Source organism: Mytilus trossulus, chromosome 14, assembly GCF_036588685.1.
Source record: "Mytilus trossulus isolate FHL-02 chromosome 14, PNRI_Mtr1.1.1.hap1, whole genome shotgun sequence".
Lineage (NCBI taxonomy): Eukaryota > Metazoa > Mollusca > Bivalvia > Mytilida > Mytilidae > Mytilus > Mytilus trossulus.
In genome coordinates, this window is record NC_086386.1 from 52,228,123 (window position 1) to 52,248,699 (window position 20,577).

At 32.1% G+C, this 20,577-nt stretch overlaps 3 protein-coding genes across 3 annotated transcripts; 2 read left to right on the forward strand and 1 right to left on the reverse strand.

Moving 5' to 3' along the window:
* Positions 1-14,629: 14,629 nt before the first annotated feature.
* Positions 14,630-16,631, forward strand: LOC134697414 (bifunctional 3'-5' exonuclease/ATP-dependent helicase WRN-like). The gene is made up of 2 exons (XM_063559677.1): positions 14,630-14,823; positions 15,390-16,631. Exon 2 carries the CDS (start codon positions 15,737-15,739, stop codon positions 16,562-16,564), a length of 828 nt encoding a protein of 275 aa, XP_063415747.1. The 5' UTR covers positions 14,630-14,823; positions 15,390-15,736; the 3' UTR covers positions 16,565-16,631.
* On the forward strand, positions 14,780-15,684 carry LOC134697868 (ATP-dependent DNA helicase RecQ-like). Its single transcript, XM_063560156.1, has 2 exons — positions 14,780-14,823; positions 15,390-15,684. Exons 1-2 carry the CDS (start codon positions 14,780-14,782, stop codon positions 15,682-15,684), a joined length of 339 nt encoding a protein of 112 aa, XP_063416226.1.
* Positions 16,632-18,168: 1,537 nt separating the features above from the next.
* On the reverse strand, positions 18,169-19,067 carry LOC134697415 (uncharacterized). Its single transcript, XM_063559678.1, has one exon. The coding sequence runs from the start codon at positions 19,008-19,010 to the stop codon at positions 18,291-18,293; it is 720 nt and encodes a 239-aa protein (XP_063415748.1). The 5' UTR covers positions 19,011-19,067; the 3' UTR covers positions 18,169-18,290.
* Between the last annotated feature and the right edge of the window lie 1,510 nt (positions 19,068-20,577).

Here is a 20,577-nt window from a genome sequence, read left to right on the forward strand (position 1 = left end):
TACTGGAAATCTCTATGGTAAGATAACTTATCCTACATCCTCGTCATTTTGTCTCTAATAGTTTAATGTCTCAATGAGATATCCATTTTCAAATGATAAAATGATTTTCCCTTGATTGAATGTATGCAACACCATCAATATGTCAGTTGTTTTTTAATTTGCATAAGTAATTGCAATTTGCCGGCCTATTTGTCTTCAGTTAAATATACTATGTATTGAAATACGTCCTACATGTTTACTTAACTTCATTCATAAAGGCAACATACGTATACCGCTGTTTAAAACTCGTAAATCGTTTGATAAAAAACAAAATCGGGGTAACAAACCTTAAACCATGGGTGACGTCAGATAAAATTTTTTTTTTTTTTTAGGTTTGTCTCATCCCAATTGAACCCACAATTATACAAATATTAAGCTGGGTTTGTTTAAATTATTTAAAACAATGATATAACTTGAAGCTGCTTTATATTTGTTACCTATATTTCAAATATTTAATTTGTGTTCTGATATAGGCAAAATGCGTTTTGGTTTATTTTTTTAAACAGGAGAGGCAACACACACCAAAGGACATCCACAACTATAAGTCTAGAATAAACTGAAGAAAAAATAATTTCAACCACCATTTGGTGACCTATAATTGTTAACTGATTTGTCATTTGGTTGCTTTCGGAAATTTGTATTTTATTGCCAATCATATCACATATTCTTATCTTTTCTATGAACCTTTGTATTTGTAAAGATAAGCTCACATGTAGAATGCCGTTTTCATCAGATTGAACAAAACTGTATTATAAGAAACAATTCACGTCGAATACATATAGTGATGTAAAACAGAACAGTTTTTGAAAAAGATTAAACCGTATACTCTGACATTGATATATATTGAAATGAAATAATCGAACAACTGTAACAGCCAAAGCAAGACATTTAAAATAGCTTTATAAAAACCAAGAAGTATATTTTGCAAATGATTCATTTTCAATGTCATATAAATATATATTTTTAATTCATATATAGTTATGCTCATGATTGGTCATGTACCTGTCACTGCTGTTACATTGCATGTCAAACTGCAATTATGTCCATAAAGTTTACTCTCACATGTTCTATGGGAACGAACTCTGCGCCTCTACTTGCCGACCTCTTCTTATTTTCATATAAATCGGAGTTCCTTCAGCCACTTGTCAAAAACAAGAAGATCAAAGAAGCCAGGTTATTTAATTTCCCTTTCAGATATATTGATGATGTTCTTTCCATTAAAAATCCGAACTTTTCTGATAGGGTTCCATTAATATCCCCTTCAGAACTAGAAATTAAAGAGACCACAGACACAGCTTCCTCCGCCTCATTTTTAGACATATACCTCGAATTGACATACACAGTCAACTCAGTAGCAGAATCTATAACAAACGAGACGATTTCAATTTCGAAATTACCAATTTCCCCCACCTTTGTAGTAATATACCAACTTCACCTGCATATGGAATATACATTTCCCAACTTATTAGGTATTCAAGAGCTTGCAGCTCCTATTCAGACGTTGTAAAACGTCACCAGTGTCTGAGCAGAAAGTTGATGAACCAGGGGTATGTCAAAGAACGTCTCGTCCTTTTTCTAAAAGAGTTCATCGGAAGATACCAAGAACTTGTTGATAAATATTCCGTATCAACTTCACAAATAATACAAGATGGTTTTGAAGTATAGATTTTGCGTACTGACGCTGGTTATCATCTTAATAACGTGTTATGATATTTTTTTATTTGTCTGTATTAATATTACTTGTACAGTTAAGTCAGTTTTTTTGAAATATTCTTTTGACGTGACTCTGTGGTTATGTAAAACATCATACTTTGAACGACAAAATTATTTCATTTATTATATTACATTTACTAATGATCTTGAAATAATATGAATGACAAAGCTATTTCATTCCATTATACTACTTTTTCTGTTAAGTCTGTTTTTTTTATATATACATTTGACGTGAAACTGTACTTATGTATCCCGTCATACTCTGAACCACACTATTATTTTATTTATTTTTATTACTTTATGTTAAGTCTGTTTTTTTGTTATATCTACTTTACGTGACTACATGTATGTATGCCGTCATACTTTGAACGATAACATTATTTTTATGTCTACCTGTGCGAATTTCAAACGCGCAATTTTACACCAGTACTGTAAACCTTCTATCTTTTATGGGTAGACTTACCATATATAAATTCAGTCGTATAAGAAAAGCCAAATGATTATGTTAAATTTGATGTATGCCTTTTTGTGCTTCTTTGTGACATTTGTTGTTTTTATAGCGATATTAGGACGATAACGCGGTGTTGACTGCTGTACCCCTATTTTTGACATTTTACTCTTTGAGTATGTTTGTTTTGTTCATACATCGTTGACAATGTAATGGAATTTCACGCGACTGTCATACAAGTGAGAGGTTTAGCTAGCTATAAACCCAGGTTCAATCCACCATTTTTCACATAAGAAAATGCCTGTATCAAGTCAGGAATATGACAGTTGTTATCCATTCGTTTGATGTGTTTGGACTTTTGATTTTGCCCTTTTGTTTTTGGATTTTCCTTTTTGAATTTTCCTCGGAGTTCAGTATTTTTTTGTTTTTACTTCTTATACATTTTTCACCCGTCGAATGGTGGCCAATTGGACATTCTAAAAAGAAATTGTAAACGGAGATCGAATGATTTAACCACCTTCTCGGTTCGACATTCTGCTACTAGTATACATGTTAAAATAACGTGAAACATAGTACTTATATTTTTTGTTTTATTCATCGTGTGAACTCTTCGTACTGATTGCAATATATAATAAGGCAGACTGACTATTTGAACATATTTTTTTTAATGATGTCAAAGCATTGTAACTTGTATTCGATAATACAAAAGTATGGGGGAAAAAATTAGCAGATAATAATTAAAAATGATCATAAAAGTAAAGCAGCATTTTATGCAAATCAGTTTTTTACCACTATTACCCGTATAAGCCCTTTTAATTCTGAATCCCCAGAATGTACTGGTAGGCTTGACAACACTCTCTAAATCCGGAATTTCTTGCCAACCCTGTATACATGTACTTTTAACTAGCTATAAACCAGGTTAAATATAATTAAATGTTTAAAAAAAAACGCACTGTAAAATCTACTTCCGCTCGACTTGATCGGAGGTTCTCTCCGGGATTCTGCGACCAATAAAATCTTACCGCAATGAATAAGCACAAGTGTTAGATATGGTGTTAAACAAAAATGTAGCAATCTGTCCTGTATCGGAATTGTACCTGAGGACCATACTGCACAAGGAACGCCCGAATATCGGGATGCATAAATACCCAGTCATGTCAAATGTGAAATGTCGAATAAAAAAAACAGGACGAGACGTTCTTCTATAATAAAAAAAAATCCGCTGGCTAATATTTTTCTTTACTTAAACACCGATGACTATTTAGAAATCCTGAGTAAATTATACCGTAACATTCATTTAACACGATTTATTGGAGTTAACTATCAAACATATACACTGGCGCATGGAGACGGTTTAAAATGCACTTACTATCCCAAGTATAATTTCAGAAATTATCTTCATTAGTATATTTTTGGATTGTTTGTTTACTACTTGAAATTAAGAAATATTTAAATACTAACACGAAGGCCGTGTTCACATAGACCTAAACTCTGTGTTTTGTTAGTGTAACTCACACATAAACAAAACACAATTACGTTCCCATTGATAAAACTCAATGTTTACATGTAGTTTAAATCATGTTTTGTCTACATGCAGTCGATAGTCGATGTAGGCCTTGTGTAGGTTTAGTGTACACAGAACTAGGCATTAAGAACTTTAATTTTTCCATGTGTATTTAAAAATGAAACAATTTTTATATAAAATTGATACTTATAACATTTATTAAAAAAGTTCTTCACAGAAATTTTTCTCTTAACTTGAATTATTCATTTGTTATAAAAACACGTATCCTTATTCGAGACTTAAATCAATCATCATTGCCGAACATATAATTCATTTGAAAAGGTCTTCCCGAATCGATTGGACGTACACATTGACAGAAATTTTTGCCACTGGTTTTTATACTCAAATAACGATTTTCTCATAAATGCATTACTGAAAAAGGGTGAGGTTAATTGTTTCTCAAAGGAGCCACTACTTTACTTCTAAACAAAGGGGGGGGGGGGGGGGGTCTGAGTCAAATTTTTTTCGATGGTACCAATTCAATATTTAACACTGTAATGCATGGGAAAACATTGGATTCAGAATATATTTTCATTCTAATCATCTGAATAACCCTATTTTTTTTAATCAATTTATGGAAAAATCCACTCTCATTTTTTAAAAAGTCAAATGGTCGTTCCCTAACTGCTAGAAAAGTTGTTTAATAATTTGAATTTGGTTCTACGTAATGAACATTTAAATGGCATATAGTTTACAAGTGTGAACAAATTTTATGTACAGGTAGCTAAACAAGGTGTATAGATGTGAACAAATGTAATGTGAAACTAGTGCAGATTACATTAAACAAAATGTAAACATGTTTACTGTACACGGCGTTTGGTGTGAACACGGCCTAAACGTATTTCATGCCATGAACATGATGAAGTTATTATTTTAAAAAACATAAAGATTCACATGTGCGTGTGCAACTTAAAGTTAATATCAACGCATGTATGAATGTACTAATGAATGCTTACCGTCTATCGGAACACATCCTATTTCATGATGACACCTGTTGTGAGAAGAACAAAGTCGTAACGGATAGAATGAAGGACAAAGGTACAGTAATTCAACGGTTGTCGCTTGCTGCTGTCAATTCTATTTGATTTTCGTTTTTGATTTAGCATATATCAGGTTCATAGTTTGTCTCGTGTGCAATACTTCTCACTATATTTTCATGGGTTTTCAAAACCAAGTGAGCCATTTTTAAATATTTATGTACAACATGTAAATGTTTATCGTTTTCAGTATTGCTAGAATTAAATATATACAAAATAAACAATACAATGTAACACATCAATATAACCAAAAGACGACTCTATCATTTTTGAACTGGAAACAACAGTTATATTTGCAAGCCTACACAAATCATTGTAGCATGTTGTATTGTGATTATCATTTGTCAGCCTTAACGCACATAATGCTACACTTATTGGTTGCGTCATTTTGAGTTCTTACAGAATGCATCCATTCAGAGAAAACGCTGAATTTGCCGCCAATATTCGATTTATTCAAATATATTATAATCTTAGTAAATGTTTTAATAATTAATTTATGTTAAATTATTCTGAACGAAATAAGCACTTTATAAACTGCTGAGCACCCGAGAGGTTTTATTGTTTTTTGTTTTGCGCCGGAGACGCTTAAACATTATCATACGTAGTTGTACTAAATAAAAAAAGAGGCTATCGATAAATAAACACTTAACTAAAACAGAAAAGAAACCACCTTTCAAACAGGGTGTGCTTATTTCAAGCTTTTCAATATATGCATTTTTATATATTTTAATCAGTTGCTCTTTTAGGAAGAATTGTCTCGTTGGCAATGGTTCAATATCTTCTTTTTTTTTTTATTTTAGGTTTTTGTTTTCTTATGAACATAATACAGTTTGATTTGACATATTTTGAGTTAAGCTTTTTTCGGTTCAGTATTGGAACGTTTGCTCATTCTATCCGCGGAGGAAGGTGTTGTTGTTCCGTCACTTCTCTTTCGTTTTGGGTCCATTGGTGTGTGTTGTTCTTGTACGCACGGTTTCGGAGAATGAAAGAAATCGTCAAGTTTTCTGTTAATACTTAGTGCACCTTCGGTGCTTATATGCACACCGCTGTTGTCGGCTTTGTCAAACAAAGATCTGATGATTGTTCCATTTTTATAGAACAGTTTCTCTAAATCAACATAATCTATATTGTCCTCGCGAGCGCACACTTTTCTAATAAACTTGTTTACGCTTGTTGCCGATTGGTTTAATCTGTTTATTTGCGCACTGTTACCTTTACGTGGTATGATGCTACAAAGACCAACATGCGACTCTGGATAGGCGGATTTCACTTGAGCCACTGCTTTTGTCACAAGTAAATTTATTTGGTCACTGTCATCCTTATGTTTACTAATATCATTTGTACCGAGACAAATAGCAACCTTATCAACTTTGAAACTATCAGTTTTCTGAACAGCAATGTCTAAAATTTGTGTGAAATTTTCAAAATTTGCACCTGATTTTGAAGCATTCAATAAGTTTTCATCAGTTTCGCCGAGTCTTGTACAATTGGACGCGCCAATAAGGACATTTAGTGTATCGGTAGTGTCATTTTTCCCACTTTCGGAAAAGGTGTCGTTATCACAAACTGAGTGTGTATCTGAATGTGCATCTAACTTAGTTTCTTGTCTACCCTCAATTATTTCAGGACCTTGCTTACTGTAACCTTGGTTTTCTTGGTCTTGCTTAAAACTTTCGCAGTCTCGTCTAGGATGCCCATCTATGTTGCAGTAAGAGCAATACGGTTCAATATCTTCTTATTTCTGTATTGTTCAACGATTCATTTGCATATAGTATTCATAATTATTCGTAATCCTTAACAAAGTACATATCATGTACATCTTTTTATATTCTGCTTAAAATAAATTCGCAATCGTCCTGAACATGTATGAAATATATGCCACTTGACGTTAAATTACCAGCAATTGATAAAATCGCATATCAGACTTGTGTATTGTGAACATGACTAAAATGTATGCAATTACTTTGCATTGTTGAAATGAATTAGTCAAATTACAGCTGTCACGAGCGATGGAGTCACGGATTTAAGTACATTGTAGCCTTATAAAAATTATTTTATATTTCAGTAGATTTTGCACAATATGCATTCCCAACCTTATATAATTATGTTTTTCGTTTATATTGATGAATTAACATCGTACCTTTCCGTGCTGTTACAATTGCATGTTTGTATGCACTTATATCCATACGTGTTCACACATTTTGTACACACTTTACCCTTGGAAAAGTAGCCTTTTCGACATTCTGTAAAAAAATTGTTAGATGGAAAATAATGACAAATCCCTTATTGAGGTCCATTGATTTAAACAGTTCTCACCCAACGCCATACACTCTCTGATAAACAAACAGTAATGCGCATGCAATGCAACAAATATAAATAAAAAGCATGATTTATCATATATCAAACTGAGAATGTAAATCAGCGATGTATCAAATAGACAACAACCTTACCGAAAAGCAGAAAATCAGTCGAATATAAAAAAAAATCTGTATGTTTAGGTTTGTTTATTTGTTAAAAAACCCACAATACATGTTAGTACCGATAAAGCTTCAATAACGTAAATAAAAAAGATTTTGAAATTTGTTTCTAATAATATGTGTGTATTCAACAGATTTAGATGTGGTATGTGAATGTAGTCTTCTTTAGTAGCGGACATCTTTTGGGCTCGATTTACATAATACATGTACATGTAATACGTGAAACATTTTCTTATTTAGTATCTACATGTACATGTATTAGACATCTCGTTAGTATATATACTGTGCGTGTTTTTAACATTTATTTTAAGAGAGGACAACTAATGCGTTGACTAATTGAGCTACACCACATTATGTGTCAGTAGAAGTATGTTTTTTTTATATATTGTGGTATGTTGGCATTGTTAGTACTTATGCGTCTTTTCTCAGCGTTTCTATAAATAACTATGAAATCACATTTGATTAAAATTTCAGATTTGAACATGGGTAAATAGATATAAAATAGTAAAATCTTAAGACGAATTCACATATTGACATGTTGACTTTGAAATGTAGTCAAAACTTACCAACACATATTCCATTCCTTTCTTCAAAATGGTTGCAACAAATCGCTTTCTTAACATTCCTATAAGTACCATTGACTGATTGTATTCTGAAAAACATCATTACTCGAGTGTATAAATATGTGTGATTTCTGTATCTCCTATACATGTATATACTCGATATACAACACAACTGTAATGAAAAATAAATACCACAGTTATCAATTTAGTGCGACATATTTGCATTAGAATTCATTCCATCGTAAATGTAAGTTTCATCCAAGACATCATGCAATATTCAAACATCGTGATACATGCACATGATGCAGATCATATATAGATACAGGAAGATGTGGTGTGAGTGCCAATGAGACAACGCTCCTTCCAAAATAGCAAGTTTGAAACAGTAAACCATTATAGGTCGACGTACGGCCTTCAACACGGAGCCTTGACTCACACCGAACAACAAACTATAAAGGCCCCCAAAATTACCCGTGTAAAACCATTCAAACAGGAAAATGTGTTAAAAATGCAACAGAAACAATCAGGCAATTGTGTGGTCTGTTTGAGAATTCAAAAAAGAAGTATTTCAAATCTATCTACAAACTTCAACGAGATGTTCCTGACATTCGATATCGATATGTTTTGTTCTACTTGTTTGACTTGGTATGTGTGTTAGGAAACAATATTTTTATTAAATGCAAAACAAACAAAAAAACACAATAATAATTATCCTCATTTTTAAATCTCGTTTTTTAATATTCAGATGTGAGTCAAAGCGGTATGAATAAAATATATATTGTTGTCAAGTGTTTATTTTGTTTTATCAATTCCTTTGCTCACAATAAATTCCAAATAAGTTCCAAAACTTTTGTTTAAAGCCCAATTTTCATTTTACAGCATTGTCGCCAGGTAACCTAAATTTGCGACAGTAAAACTACCGATGGACGTCCTTAAAGCTTCAAATACAATACAGTTATCTCTTAAATGTAACTTTAGACAGGATTAATTGTCCATTTGAATAATAATAAAACAAAAACCCAGCTGTACGACTTTTACCATTTTAATACTCACGAAAAATAGTTTTGATAGTTAAAAGTAATACCATTAGTCATAATATGCGACGTTGAAGTGTTAGTTTTGTATCCTCACAGTAATTTTTAAAAATATCTTCCTAAGATTTTATTTTACAAGTCAAAGTGGATTTGTAGCCTTCTTATACGTCAGTTACTGTTTTCCTACGTGACGTGTTTACGACCGAAATAACAATTTTGGTGACCTTTCGTCTATAACAATTATAAACGATGTAATTACTTCTAATTACACGTGTGAAACGATTGAAATGTTAAATTGCAATCCCCTTTAATCAAGAACATTCGTAGAAATACATAAATAGGGTTATTTTAGAAAGCAATTATCGTTTTGAAAGTTTGATGGATGGTTTGGTAATGAAAGACGAACAAGTAGGTAAAAACGAATACCTTATTATGCACAGTCCAAGAAATGGTTTTCAAACAACATATGTTTATCTTAAACAGTGTAAGAACCCACAAACATTCCATTTGTGCTCAAACAATAACAATTGATACCCACGAATACAAGTACTTTCACAGTAATTGATGTCCTGAGCTTGCAATGTCAGCAACTACTTGCAGGTGTTTATGTTAGTTTATTATATCTCTTTTGCTTAATTTTTTTCTGTAACAAATTTAATTTTGGTTCGTTTCTATGTTTTAGAGACTTTTAGCGTCCATTTATTTGCACTTTATACACATATTGTTAGTGGCGAGCTGCCATTCGCATACGGACGCATAGTTGTCTCTCTGTTTGGAAAACATATCACATTGATATAAAAAAAGAAGATGTGGTATGATTGCCAATGAAACAACTACCCAAAAAAGACCAAAATGACACAAACATTAACATATATAGGTCACCATACGGACTTCAACAATGAGTAAAGCCCATACCGCATAGTCAGCTATAACAGATCCAAATAAGATAAGATAAAACAACTCAAACGAGAAAAATAACGGCCTTATTTATGTAAATAATGAACGAAAAACAAATATGTAACACATAAACAAACGACAACCACTGAATTACAGGCTCCTGATACAGTGTTTTCTGCTCTTTAGTTGGTTGCTATCTCTTTCGCACTGTTTCCATTATTTCTCTAGCATACATCAGCTTTTAAACTGCAAATAACGATTTACGAGTATCATCTTATTTAAACTGCATTGGACTTTAATCTATTGTTTATCTTTAGACTCTGAACTGTGAATACATTGTTCTGATACTTGAATCTAACATAAGTAATATTTCCTCAAATCAAGTCATATGAGAGCCTATATGCATATTTGACATTATTAGAATAAGTGAACAAATTTTGGACAGGCGTTAAATATCTACTTTCAATATGAAGGGAGGCAAATATTCATTGCCTTTCAGATGAAAAATATCAAGAGGTATACTGAAATTCTTAGAGTATTGGAAACACATTAAAAAAACACTCATAACAACCTGATTATGAGGACAAGAGAACATTAAGCTATCAAATATGAACTATGATAGTCGTTTTACATGTTCACTCGCATATTCTCTTCGATATATACAGGCAGTATGGTACATATCAAATATTCAAATTTAATATTATGCACTGCCATGTTTAAAGCAAACCGAGAGTCCGTTCGCTTTGATAACCGTTTTGCCATTGGATGTTTTATATTTTCATGTTTATGTCTTTTCCGTGGTTTATAATGTAAATTGTCAATAAGAATAGAGCAAGCTGAAAATTGTTGAAATTTCTGTAAATGTTTTTTTTCAATTTAATTTTCATATTCAATCCTTAACAGTAATAGCAGGAACCTAGTCAGTCATTTGATCCTATATATCACAACCTGGTTATGTTTTATAACTTCTATTTTAAAGATAAATGATTAAGCCATCAATTTACATGTATTACACCATGATTTACAAAATGTCAAACATTTGAAATAAAAGAAACAAGATGCGAACAAAATTAGAATCATTTCCTTTCAATTTGTACATCATTGTTTTCCCTCATACCAAGCTGACTAGTGAAAACATATGTTTGTGATTTTCTTAAATCCACTAGAGACACCAATAAAACAATCAGTACAAACATATGTACAATGAAGCAAATATATGTTCTTCATGACTACAAGGCTAGTCAGTCCAGAAACAGTCCTCCTGAAAAAGGTATCGTCCATGTCTATATGTTACGTGTTTGCAAATCTAATGGTCTTTTTTTATTTCGTAAACTATCTAGTGTAATTTACATGATATCATTCAAAAAGTAAATCTCTTTTGAAAGCACTAACACAACTGCACATGTTTGCAAAAAAACAAAAAGCTATATAAAGAAATTATAAAATATTTCGTAAATTTAATGGCGGTCACAAAGGTGTATAGTGGCAGGATGCATATGAAACCCTACATTAAATACACAAATGTCATGTACATGCACTAATAGTATACAATTGGTGATGTAACTTTTTCAAATGTAGTTTCATTCCTTCTGCATGTTGAGTGCAACTGCATATTCACATATTTTAATTTGAATTAACGGTTGAAGGCTAAATACTGGCGATAGTTTCCTAACGAGTGCAGTGGGGATATCAGTTATCGGTTTATAGCATTTAATATAATATAAAACTGAACATCTTAACAAATATTTGATTTTAATTAAATGTATGTCTGAAAAAAATTTAACACAATAACAAATTACGCTAATATTATACTAAGCTGCCCATGCTCAGCGCTAAACATATAGTTTACAAGAACATAGGATTTCTGTCACATACATGATAACGCATATTTTTTCAGGGAGGGGAGGGGTCTTGAAGATTTTGTCCGCCTTTCTTTCCAACAAAAACACATTATTATTTATGCATGCTCATCTGAAATATTTTATTTGTTTTTTTTCATTTGATTTTTTTTGGTAAAAACAAACATTTTCTGCACCAACCCCTACCAACACAGACAAATACCCACCCTTCCCCTCCCCACACACGCACACACGATATGTTATGTTTCCAAGATTAAACTGGAAGAAATATCACCATAAGATTTATTCTACATCAATGGAATAAAATACAAATGTATTACATTTCATCCTAGATGGTAAAACGTATATAGAATAATAATGTAACGATAGCAGATAGATTAAATAGCATTGTTTATATTACAAAAACGGAAAAAATATAGGTCCGTGCGGCATATTACCAACATTTATATGACCTGAACTGGTTAGAGTTTAAACTTATACCAAAAAACTATATTACCCATAACTCCACTTTTGGACTTCCTAAGGAATAAATTTTAGGCGCTATCCTGTTTTCTTTAATAGTATGAGATGAAATACAGAGATAATCATAATGATGTCTGTGAACCAGTACGTTGATAAATTAACATATCTATAAATGTTATATATCTTCCTAAACATGCAAAAAATAGTTGTGGATTGTGAAACAGCTCTGTTTATAAAGTGCAACCTACAATTACCATTACATTTTATTTAAAACCATATATGTCATGTTAATTTGATGCAAAATTTTAATTGGAATAAGATAATCGTATTGATTTAAGTAATATCACCATGGCAATTTATAAATCATCAAACATCTAGGAAATGCTGCATGGTAAGAAAATTAATAAGAAATCCTTTTTTTACATCATATTTTGTTGTTTTTTACTAATGAGATAATAAAATCCAGAAACAGCATAGGAATGTTTGTTCTTTCAAGGTATTTCATGAAAATAATTATCTACTAGAAAAGAGGAAAGTATTTTTTCAAAGTTATCTATCATTTTTGTCAGCTGTTAATTCCATACTATATTGTTGTGAGCAATTCGGTAGTTTGAGCGTCAATGATAGACCTATCAGAACAAAACACAAGTTTAACGTTAAAAAATTAAAATTGTGGTTTAATAATTACCTTTAGTTATAAATATCTGAATAGGGTTATTAAACCTAGCTCAACGAGTTAGTTAATTGAGTCTTTTCACATACATGTATGAACCATTTTATTTTGTATTGGGTTTCATGGTTTGTGGCAAACGTAAACATTACATACCTGCGGAATTCTACACAAACTCCAGGGGTGACCGTTGTTGCCCTTGGAGTACTGACTCCGGGTGTAAGAGTTCTCGCATGAGCAGTACTCAAAATAAAAATCCCAGTCTTGACTAAAATCCATTCCATACTTTCATGAGAAAATATCATAAATAAAAATTCTTCTCAAGGAAATAATACAAAGTAATTCTGATATTGTATGAGAATAAGGAAATATATATATATAGACTATTATTTATTTATAGGAACCAAATAATTCCTGTTATGCAACCTTAATAGTTTAAGGAGATATATGGTATGTTTAACAAAACATGACTTATTTGAAATTTACAATTAATTCATGAACTTCTGAGCAATAACACATATTAAGCTGTAGTGCAAAAACTACATGTAGTTTTCTGACATAAATTAGACTGACAGTATCCAATGCCTTTTGCATAAGGGTATTATCAATAATCATTATGATTGATGTTTTACAAAATGGATATAATTTGTTCGTTTTGAATATTGTCATTTTCTTTTTTAAAGATTGTTCATTAAATCAAATTAGTTGTCCAATAACTACGACCGAATTGATAAAATTGCCAATTCTTTTGGAAATTGTAATGGTATAAAAGAGTTTCAAAAGATGCTAGAGGGACATTCAAACTTACAAATCGAAAACACAACATAGATAAAGCTTCAAATACTGGTTAAAAGAATATACGGAATCAATACAATAATGTTCAAATTAATTGCGTTACCACTTCATTCACATACAATTGCATTGTTGGTTTGGTGCTTCATCTATAACAAAAAATAAAACGATATACATGTATGTATGGGTTCGGGTGATGCAGATATATTTGTTGTAAATAACAATATTTTTTGTATTCAACCTTTTTTTAAATATTAAACACAAATATTTCAGATAATCGTGAATACATAGTTGTTTCTGCTTAAAAAAGGACGGACGTGACACAAAATAAAAAAACCCAACAAAATCCGTGATCCTGCGTTTTAAAGAAAAGAAAAAAATGCTCTTTCTTGTCATTTTTTATAAAAGTTTTATTAAAAAAACCGCATATAAAATTCAGAGATTTGTGGACATGATATGAGTTCGATTATATCAAATGTTATAGGTCGAAATTTCAATATAAATGATAATCTAAACAGCACTTGTCAAAACTTATCGTCAGCATTTATCATTAAAGTGTTTTATCGAGTCAAAATATGTGAATGTATAGTTGTACCCAACATTACCATGAAATGACACTACAGTTTTAAAAGTCACGTTGATAATCATTTTCGCTAGCCAATGGTTACGATCCACTGCCGCTTTCTCTCACCCTTGGCGGATCGAGCCAGATTTTGTTAAAACAATGTTACGCCATCTAGCGATTTTTATATGACACGCCCACTTCTACTACATAATTTTTGACCAATGAGAGCACTTGTAATATATGTAGTTTGGTTAATAACAAAAATGGCTGCGCCCAGTATTTACAAACAGATATGTGATAAATTTCAAATTTCTTCTTTGGCGGCTTATCAGGAGAAAGCAATTAAAGCAATTTCGGAGGGAAATGATGTGTTTGTGGGAACAAAAAATGGAAGTGGGAAATCAATGACATACGAGAGTTTTCCCGTAATTAAACCTGGATCGACGGTTTTAGTGATTGCTCCGCTGTTGACAATAATGTCAGAACAGTCTGAGAAGTTACAAAAGTTCGGATTTTAAGCTACATATATAGGCAAAAACGTATCCGAAAATGAAGCAATTGAACAAGGAAAATATGATTTCGTTTTTGGAAGTCCTGAGGTTCTTGTCGGAGACACCAAATGGAGAGAAATATTGAAATCCGCCGTATACCAGAAACAGATGGCATTGATTGTGGTTGACGAGGCACACACAGTAGTACAATGGTAGGTTGTTTTAAAACTATAAGTGTTCGAATGAGGCATTTATTTTGTTTTTCAATTTTTATATATATAATGTGATAAGACAAGGGGGTTTGAAAGGAAAGCTACATGTAACATGGACTATCACATGTAAACCATGTTAAAATAAGGAGATGTGGTACACCTAATTTTATAGGCATCAATGCTTCCCCTCAACCTTCAACATTGAGCAAAACCAACAGCATATAGCCAGTCGTTACAGTCATCAACAAATAAAATGAACCTAAATTATCAACAATAAATACAAAAAAATAAATATTGTGTACCACAAGCAACAACTGCTGATTGATTAACAGGCTACTAACTTAAGGAGTGTATTATATTAGTATTAGTATTAGACTTTAGTATTGTTTTATTCCTAAACCCATAAAATGTTACATTGTAAATACATGTACATGTATGTACTAAAACATGCAGCACTAGAATATTTGCTAGCCAAGGGTTACGATCAGATACATGCATTATAACAAAAATATTAGAATATTAATATATTCAGACAAAATAGCTGTATATCATATTAATTTTTTCAGGGGAGAAAGTTATGACACAGAGGAACCATTTAGAGAATGGTTTGCAAGAATTGGTGAATTGCGATCTTTATGTCCAAATGCATCAATGGCTGCGTTGACCGCCACATCAGGACCAAGCCAAAGGAGAAAAATAATGAAACTGTTGTGTTTCCGTGCACATTCTGAAGTTATTCTGGATTCTCCAGATCGCGTAAACATTAAGATTTCCTCATTATGTATTCCCAATAAAGACAATTTGGAAAAAAGTGTTTACTTGGTTGATAGACACTCTAAAAAGTCAAATAGAAAAAGCTGACAGGCACATAATATTTTGTGAAAGTATAGCAGAGGTTTCAAAAATCTATGCAATGTTCATTAAACAATTTGGTCATAACAGCAAACTTTTTGAAATGTTTCATGGCAAAACAAATGAAAAAGTAAAGGAAAAAACCCGAAATGATATGACAGTTGACGGTGATATTCGTATACTTATTTGTACAAATGCTGCAGGAATGGGCGTTAATTTCTTTGGGGTTCATAACATTATGCATTTGAATTTGCCTCGGCTTATTAATACTTTTGTTCAGCAGATGGGAAGAGCAGGCAGGGATGGAGAAGTTTCTGATGAACTAATTATGTATAGGAATCATAAGAGTCACCTGAAGAAGGTTGAAAATTACTTGATTAGAATGGTAAAAGATGATAGCAAGGGCAAACATGAGTTACTTTGTGGTGCGTACTTGATTTCTCACAAAAAAATTGTTCCTTCTCACAATTGCTGTGACACATGTGCAAAACAATGTTCTTGTGAGGATGAACAATGTCCACGCACACATGCTGCTTTAACAGTAATCAATGACACAGAATCAGATTCATTAGAGGAAGTAATGCAAAGATATGTTTCTGATAGTGAAAGACAACTGATAAATCAAAAACTGATGTCATATAAATACACATTAAACTCAGCTTGCTCTGGATTCATTGTAGATTCAAATGTAGTGCATGGACTAACTGATGAAGTTGTGACAAACATAGTGGCAAATTGTAATACAATTTTTACTTGTGAAGACGTAATGTGCAAGTTTTCAATTTGGTCATTTCAAACAGTTGTTGACATCTGTAATATAATATGTGATGTTCTTGGTGACATGGATATGTATAATTTACTGGACTACACAGAGGAGGACTCCAATTGATATTTGAATAAAATAATAAAAGCATCTTAAAAGCTGTACATTGTATGTATACAAAAAAAAGATGTGGTATAATTGCCAATGAGACAACTCTCCACAGGAGACCAAAATGACACAGAAAATACCAGCTACATGTACATGTATAGGTCACCATATAGACAACAATAATCAAAGCCCATACCACATAGTCAGCTATAAAAGGCCCAGAAATGACACTGTTAACAATTGCACGAGACAACTGAAGGCCTCATTTATATGAAAAATGAACTTAAGCTCTATACCAAGAATTATCAATATTACAGGATATACATGTACTATTATGTGTTATGATTGGTCCTTTAATAGGAAGAACAAAATTTTATTTATTATTTGAAACTGGCTTTGCTGTAAGTACCTTATGTCAACTATGCTAATATAGTTTTTCTGCTGTGCTAATTGCGCCCTGTGTGGGGTTGATTGCTCACTTACACACTTATATATATAAAAGAAGAGGTGGTATGATTGCTGATGAGACAACTCTCCACAAGTGACAAAATGACACAGAAATTATCAACTACAGGGCACCGTACATCCATTGACTAGGGAAGATGCCGTCTGGCCTTCAACAATGTGCATGTTTCAAGTCAGGAGCCTGTTCTTATGTGGTGGTCATTGTTTCATGCCTATCAAATTTTGTATTAGTTTTCATGTTTCAGGTCTTGGATTTGCATAGTAAACTACATTGTCAAAACTCACCAATTGTATATATATACATGTAAAGAAGTCATTTAATTTGAACTCTACTGATTAGTTGTCTCGTTAGGAAGAATCACCACATCTCCTTATATGTCAACGAGACAGCCTCACACAAACAAGATATACCAAATATACTATGTCAACTAGCAGTTGTCTATGCAATATCTAGCTATAAATGATCCAAAGTGAATAAATGTTGTTGGAATAAATACATAAAAAAATCCAAAAATAAAGAAACAATAAAAATACCTTGCGAAGAAACTACAAAACTTCACATGATTGTGCTGGAGTCCAGTGACAAATACTTCAGTTCCAGGAATGAAAATAACAAGAAAAATCAATGATTAAACGAACCCATTGATGAACCTAGGTGCTCCAAAAGGACAGGAAATTCATTCTACATGTTGACACATTTTTTGAACTACATTATGAATGTATCAGTTTACAGGATGGGCCATAATCTTGACCAACTTGCAGGCTTTTTTTATTAGATATAATATGTATGGGGGTCTATGCTTTTTTCATCGGTTAAGCAACGGCAATTATGTGGCATTGGATAACTAGTCATTGACTGTAAAAAGGTACATTTTAATCCACTTTAATATGTGTACTGAATAGAATGTCATATTACAGCTAATTCTCTAAAGCATGTAGAGCAAGACTTTAGTTAGCTTGCTTGCTTTGTTTTTATGTTGTACAACCATAAGAACACCCAATCAAATTCAAATATTATACATGTTGAACTATGCCTATATATCATGTATAAGTTGTTTAAATATATCAATCTTATTGATAAAGCTTGCATAAACAAGCAAGCCAACCAAAGTTTTGCCTTACATGCAGTAGAAAATTAGCTGTAAATTATAAGTGGATTAAGTCATACATGTATTTTATTCCATTAAATAATCAAAAGGCATAAAAGTCATCATCTAAATTGTCTCATATGAAAGACGTTCCTTGTTGTCCGTAATCCACCTATGTAGCTCGGGCACTTTTAATCTGGAGAAGATGTCTGAGAATAAGGGAAATTTGGTATACTCTCTACCAGAATAAAGTCAAAAACACGTGCAGATTGAAGTTCGGATACCATAGCAGTAATATCATTTAGTTTGGATCGTTCTGGTCTTCTTCTTCCTGTTATATTCTTGTTAACTTCTTTTTGTATATTTGTAAAAATCTCCTCCTGAATTTGCAATGTCAAAGCTGCATTTCTTGCACTCTTGTATGTAGCATTAGCACCTTGAGCATATATTTTCTTCTTTACTGCCTGGACCAGCATTTCTACCAAGTTGTCATTAGGTAAATCATGTCCAATATTGCCATGCATATTGGCAGTACAATTCCAAATATATTCATACGCCATTCGAGGAGTTAATAAGGAATAACAATACATGTAGGCCATGAATCTAAATAGCCATAGTTGATATTTTGTATGATTTCCGATGCGAGACAATAACATCTGGAATTTAGCATTTAAAAGAATTATATCTCCATCTCCCATCTCGTAGGCATCATTGGTGTCCCTTAACAACAGTGAACACTTCATGAAAGAATCCCGGTACAGTGCTATATGGTCATTCTTAGAAGGTGTTTCTTGTTCATTGTCAAAGTCCCATTGATGTTGAAGTTTTAAGTGTTTCTTTATGCCCCCTTTTGTTTTATATTGTTTGTTACAAACTTCACAAGCATATTTCTGTAAATCATTGTGATGCATTGCTTCGATTTGCCTGATTTGTGTATTTAAGGCAGACGTTTTTCCTGAGAGATCTGGCAAATCTGAAATATTGAATGAAATAATTAGGACATTTAATAATATACATACATTGTACAAGTACATGTAAATAACCAGTCAGATATTGTCTGTCAGCTTTTTTATCATGACCTAATTAACATATCACCAAGTAATTGCACTTTGAAATGTAGGTCATTGTGATTCATGTGCAACCAAAAGTAATTGAACCATACATGTTTGCATGTAAATATTTTTCGGTATTTAACTTATTTCAAAGAAATTTACCAATTGTGTAAGATGCAAGAACAGTTTGATTCATTATATACTGAAAACAATCCACACACCCCTTCTTTTGTGGGAAAACATTTTGTTTTTAAATATAGTAAAGGGATCACTAAAGTAACAATGGACCCTGCTCTTCTGATTATTTATGTAACTGCCACTGGTTTTTATATATTAAATTCTATTTATAAATTATAAAAATTGTCTTCTTTTGGTTTCATATTTTTTCAGGCTATCAATAAATACTATACAACCACTTTCAGTGTGATTGTTTAATTACCGTTTGTTATCTTTATGTATTTCTCCAAGATGTCTTCTGATACTTTGAAATATATCTGTACTTTTCATCTTCTGGTAAAATGTCAAACTATGGCTGTTTTCTTACGAGTAGTCAGGTCAAGATCCGATCCGCTAGCCGAGGACCTTGAACTGACTACCCGTGTAGAAAAAAAAAACTTTACGACAGATTGTTTCCGGTTTGTTTTTTTGTTACTTTTGTTTTGTATTTGACTTGTACTACGTTTTAAGGAAGATATATTACATTTTGCAAAACTGATTATTCGAGAAACTTTAATGGCCTTAAATCAGTAAATGTAAGTTATAGTATTAACATTATTTTCTGTGAATTTCCCTTCAACGGAGGTTTTTTTTCTAGAAAAAAATCAGGAATAAAAAAAATTGATAAAAACAAAAGAACAATTTTAGGCTTAGGATGAATGTTATCACGTTTGAGACTTTTTTTTTAAAATGCAACTTCGTTAAAAAGTAATATATTAAAGAAATATGATAGTGGTAAGTAAGCTAATGTTCAATTTTAGGAGTGGAACGGAAAGCGGGAGGGGGCTTAAATTGATTTAAGATAAACAAGTTCTGACCTTCACTTTGATGACAAAATTCAGGATGTGCCATTTCATTTCGTCATTACATGATTACCCCTTTAAACATTTAGTGAAAATCGCACGTTTGCTGCCAAATGCATGAATTTAATATTAAGTGGAGGAGCGGGTGCAGGGGGTTGGAATCCCCTTTTTTGGACGATCAATGTATCTGATTGTGGACAAATAGTTAAAACCCCCTTTTCCCTAGGTTGGGAACACCTTTCCCAAAATGACTGCATCCGCCCCGGTAGATTTAAATTCAAAATATAATCAAATTCAATAACAGTATGAATGTATCAAAAGAAAATAAATTTTCTTCTTCATTAGTGAGTGAAATGTTATGAAAAATCAGATTTTGTTCTTTTATTGAATATATTAAACATGCTAAA

What these genes read in the sequence shown, in the direction of transcription:
- LOC134697868 (XM_063560156.1), top strand. Translation starts at nt 14,780, where the DNA reads ATGGCATTGATTGTGGTTGACGAGGCACACACAGTAGTACAATG. An exon ending in GCACACACAGTAGTACAATG is followed by an intron (nt 14,824 to 15,389) that starts GTAGGTTGTTTT and finishes TAATTTTTTCAG; the next exon opens with GGGAGAAAGTTATGACACAG.
- LOC134697414 (XM_063559677.1), top strand. Translation starts at nt 15,737, where the DNA reads ATGTTCATTAAACAATTTGGTCATAACAGCAAACTTTTTGAAATGTTT.
- LOC134697415 (XM_063559678.1), bottom strand. Translation starts at nt 19,010, where the DNA reads ATGCATCACAATGATTTACAGAAATATGCTTGTGAAGTTTGTAACAAA.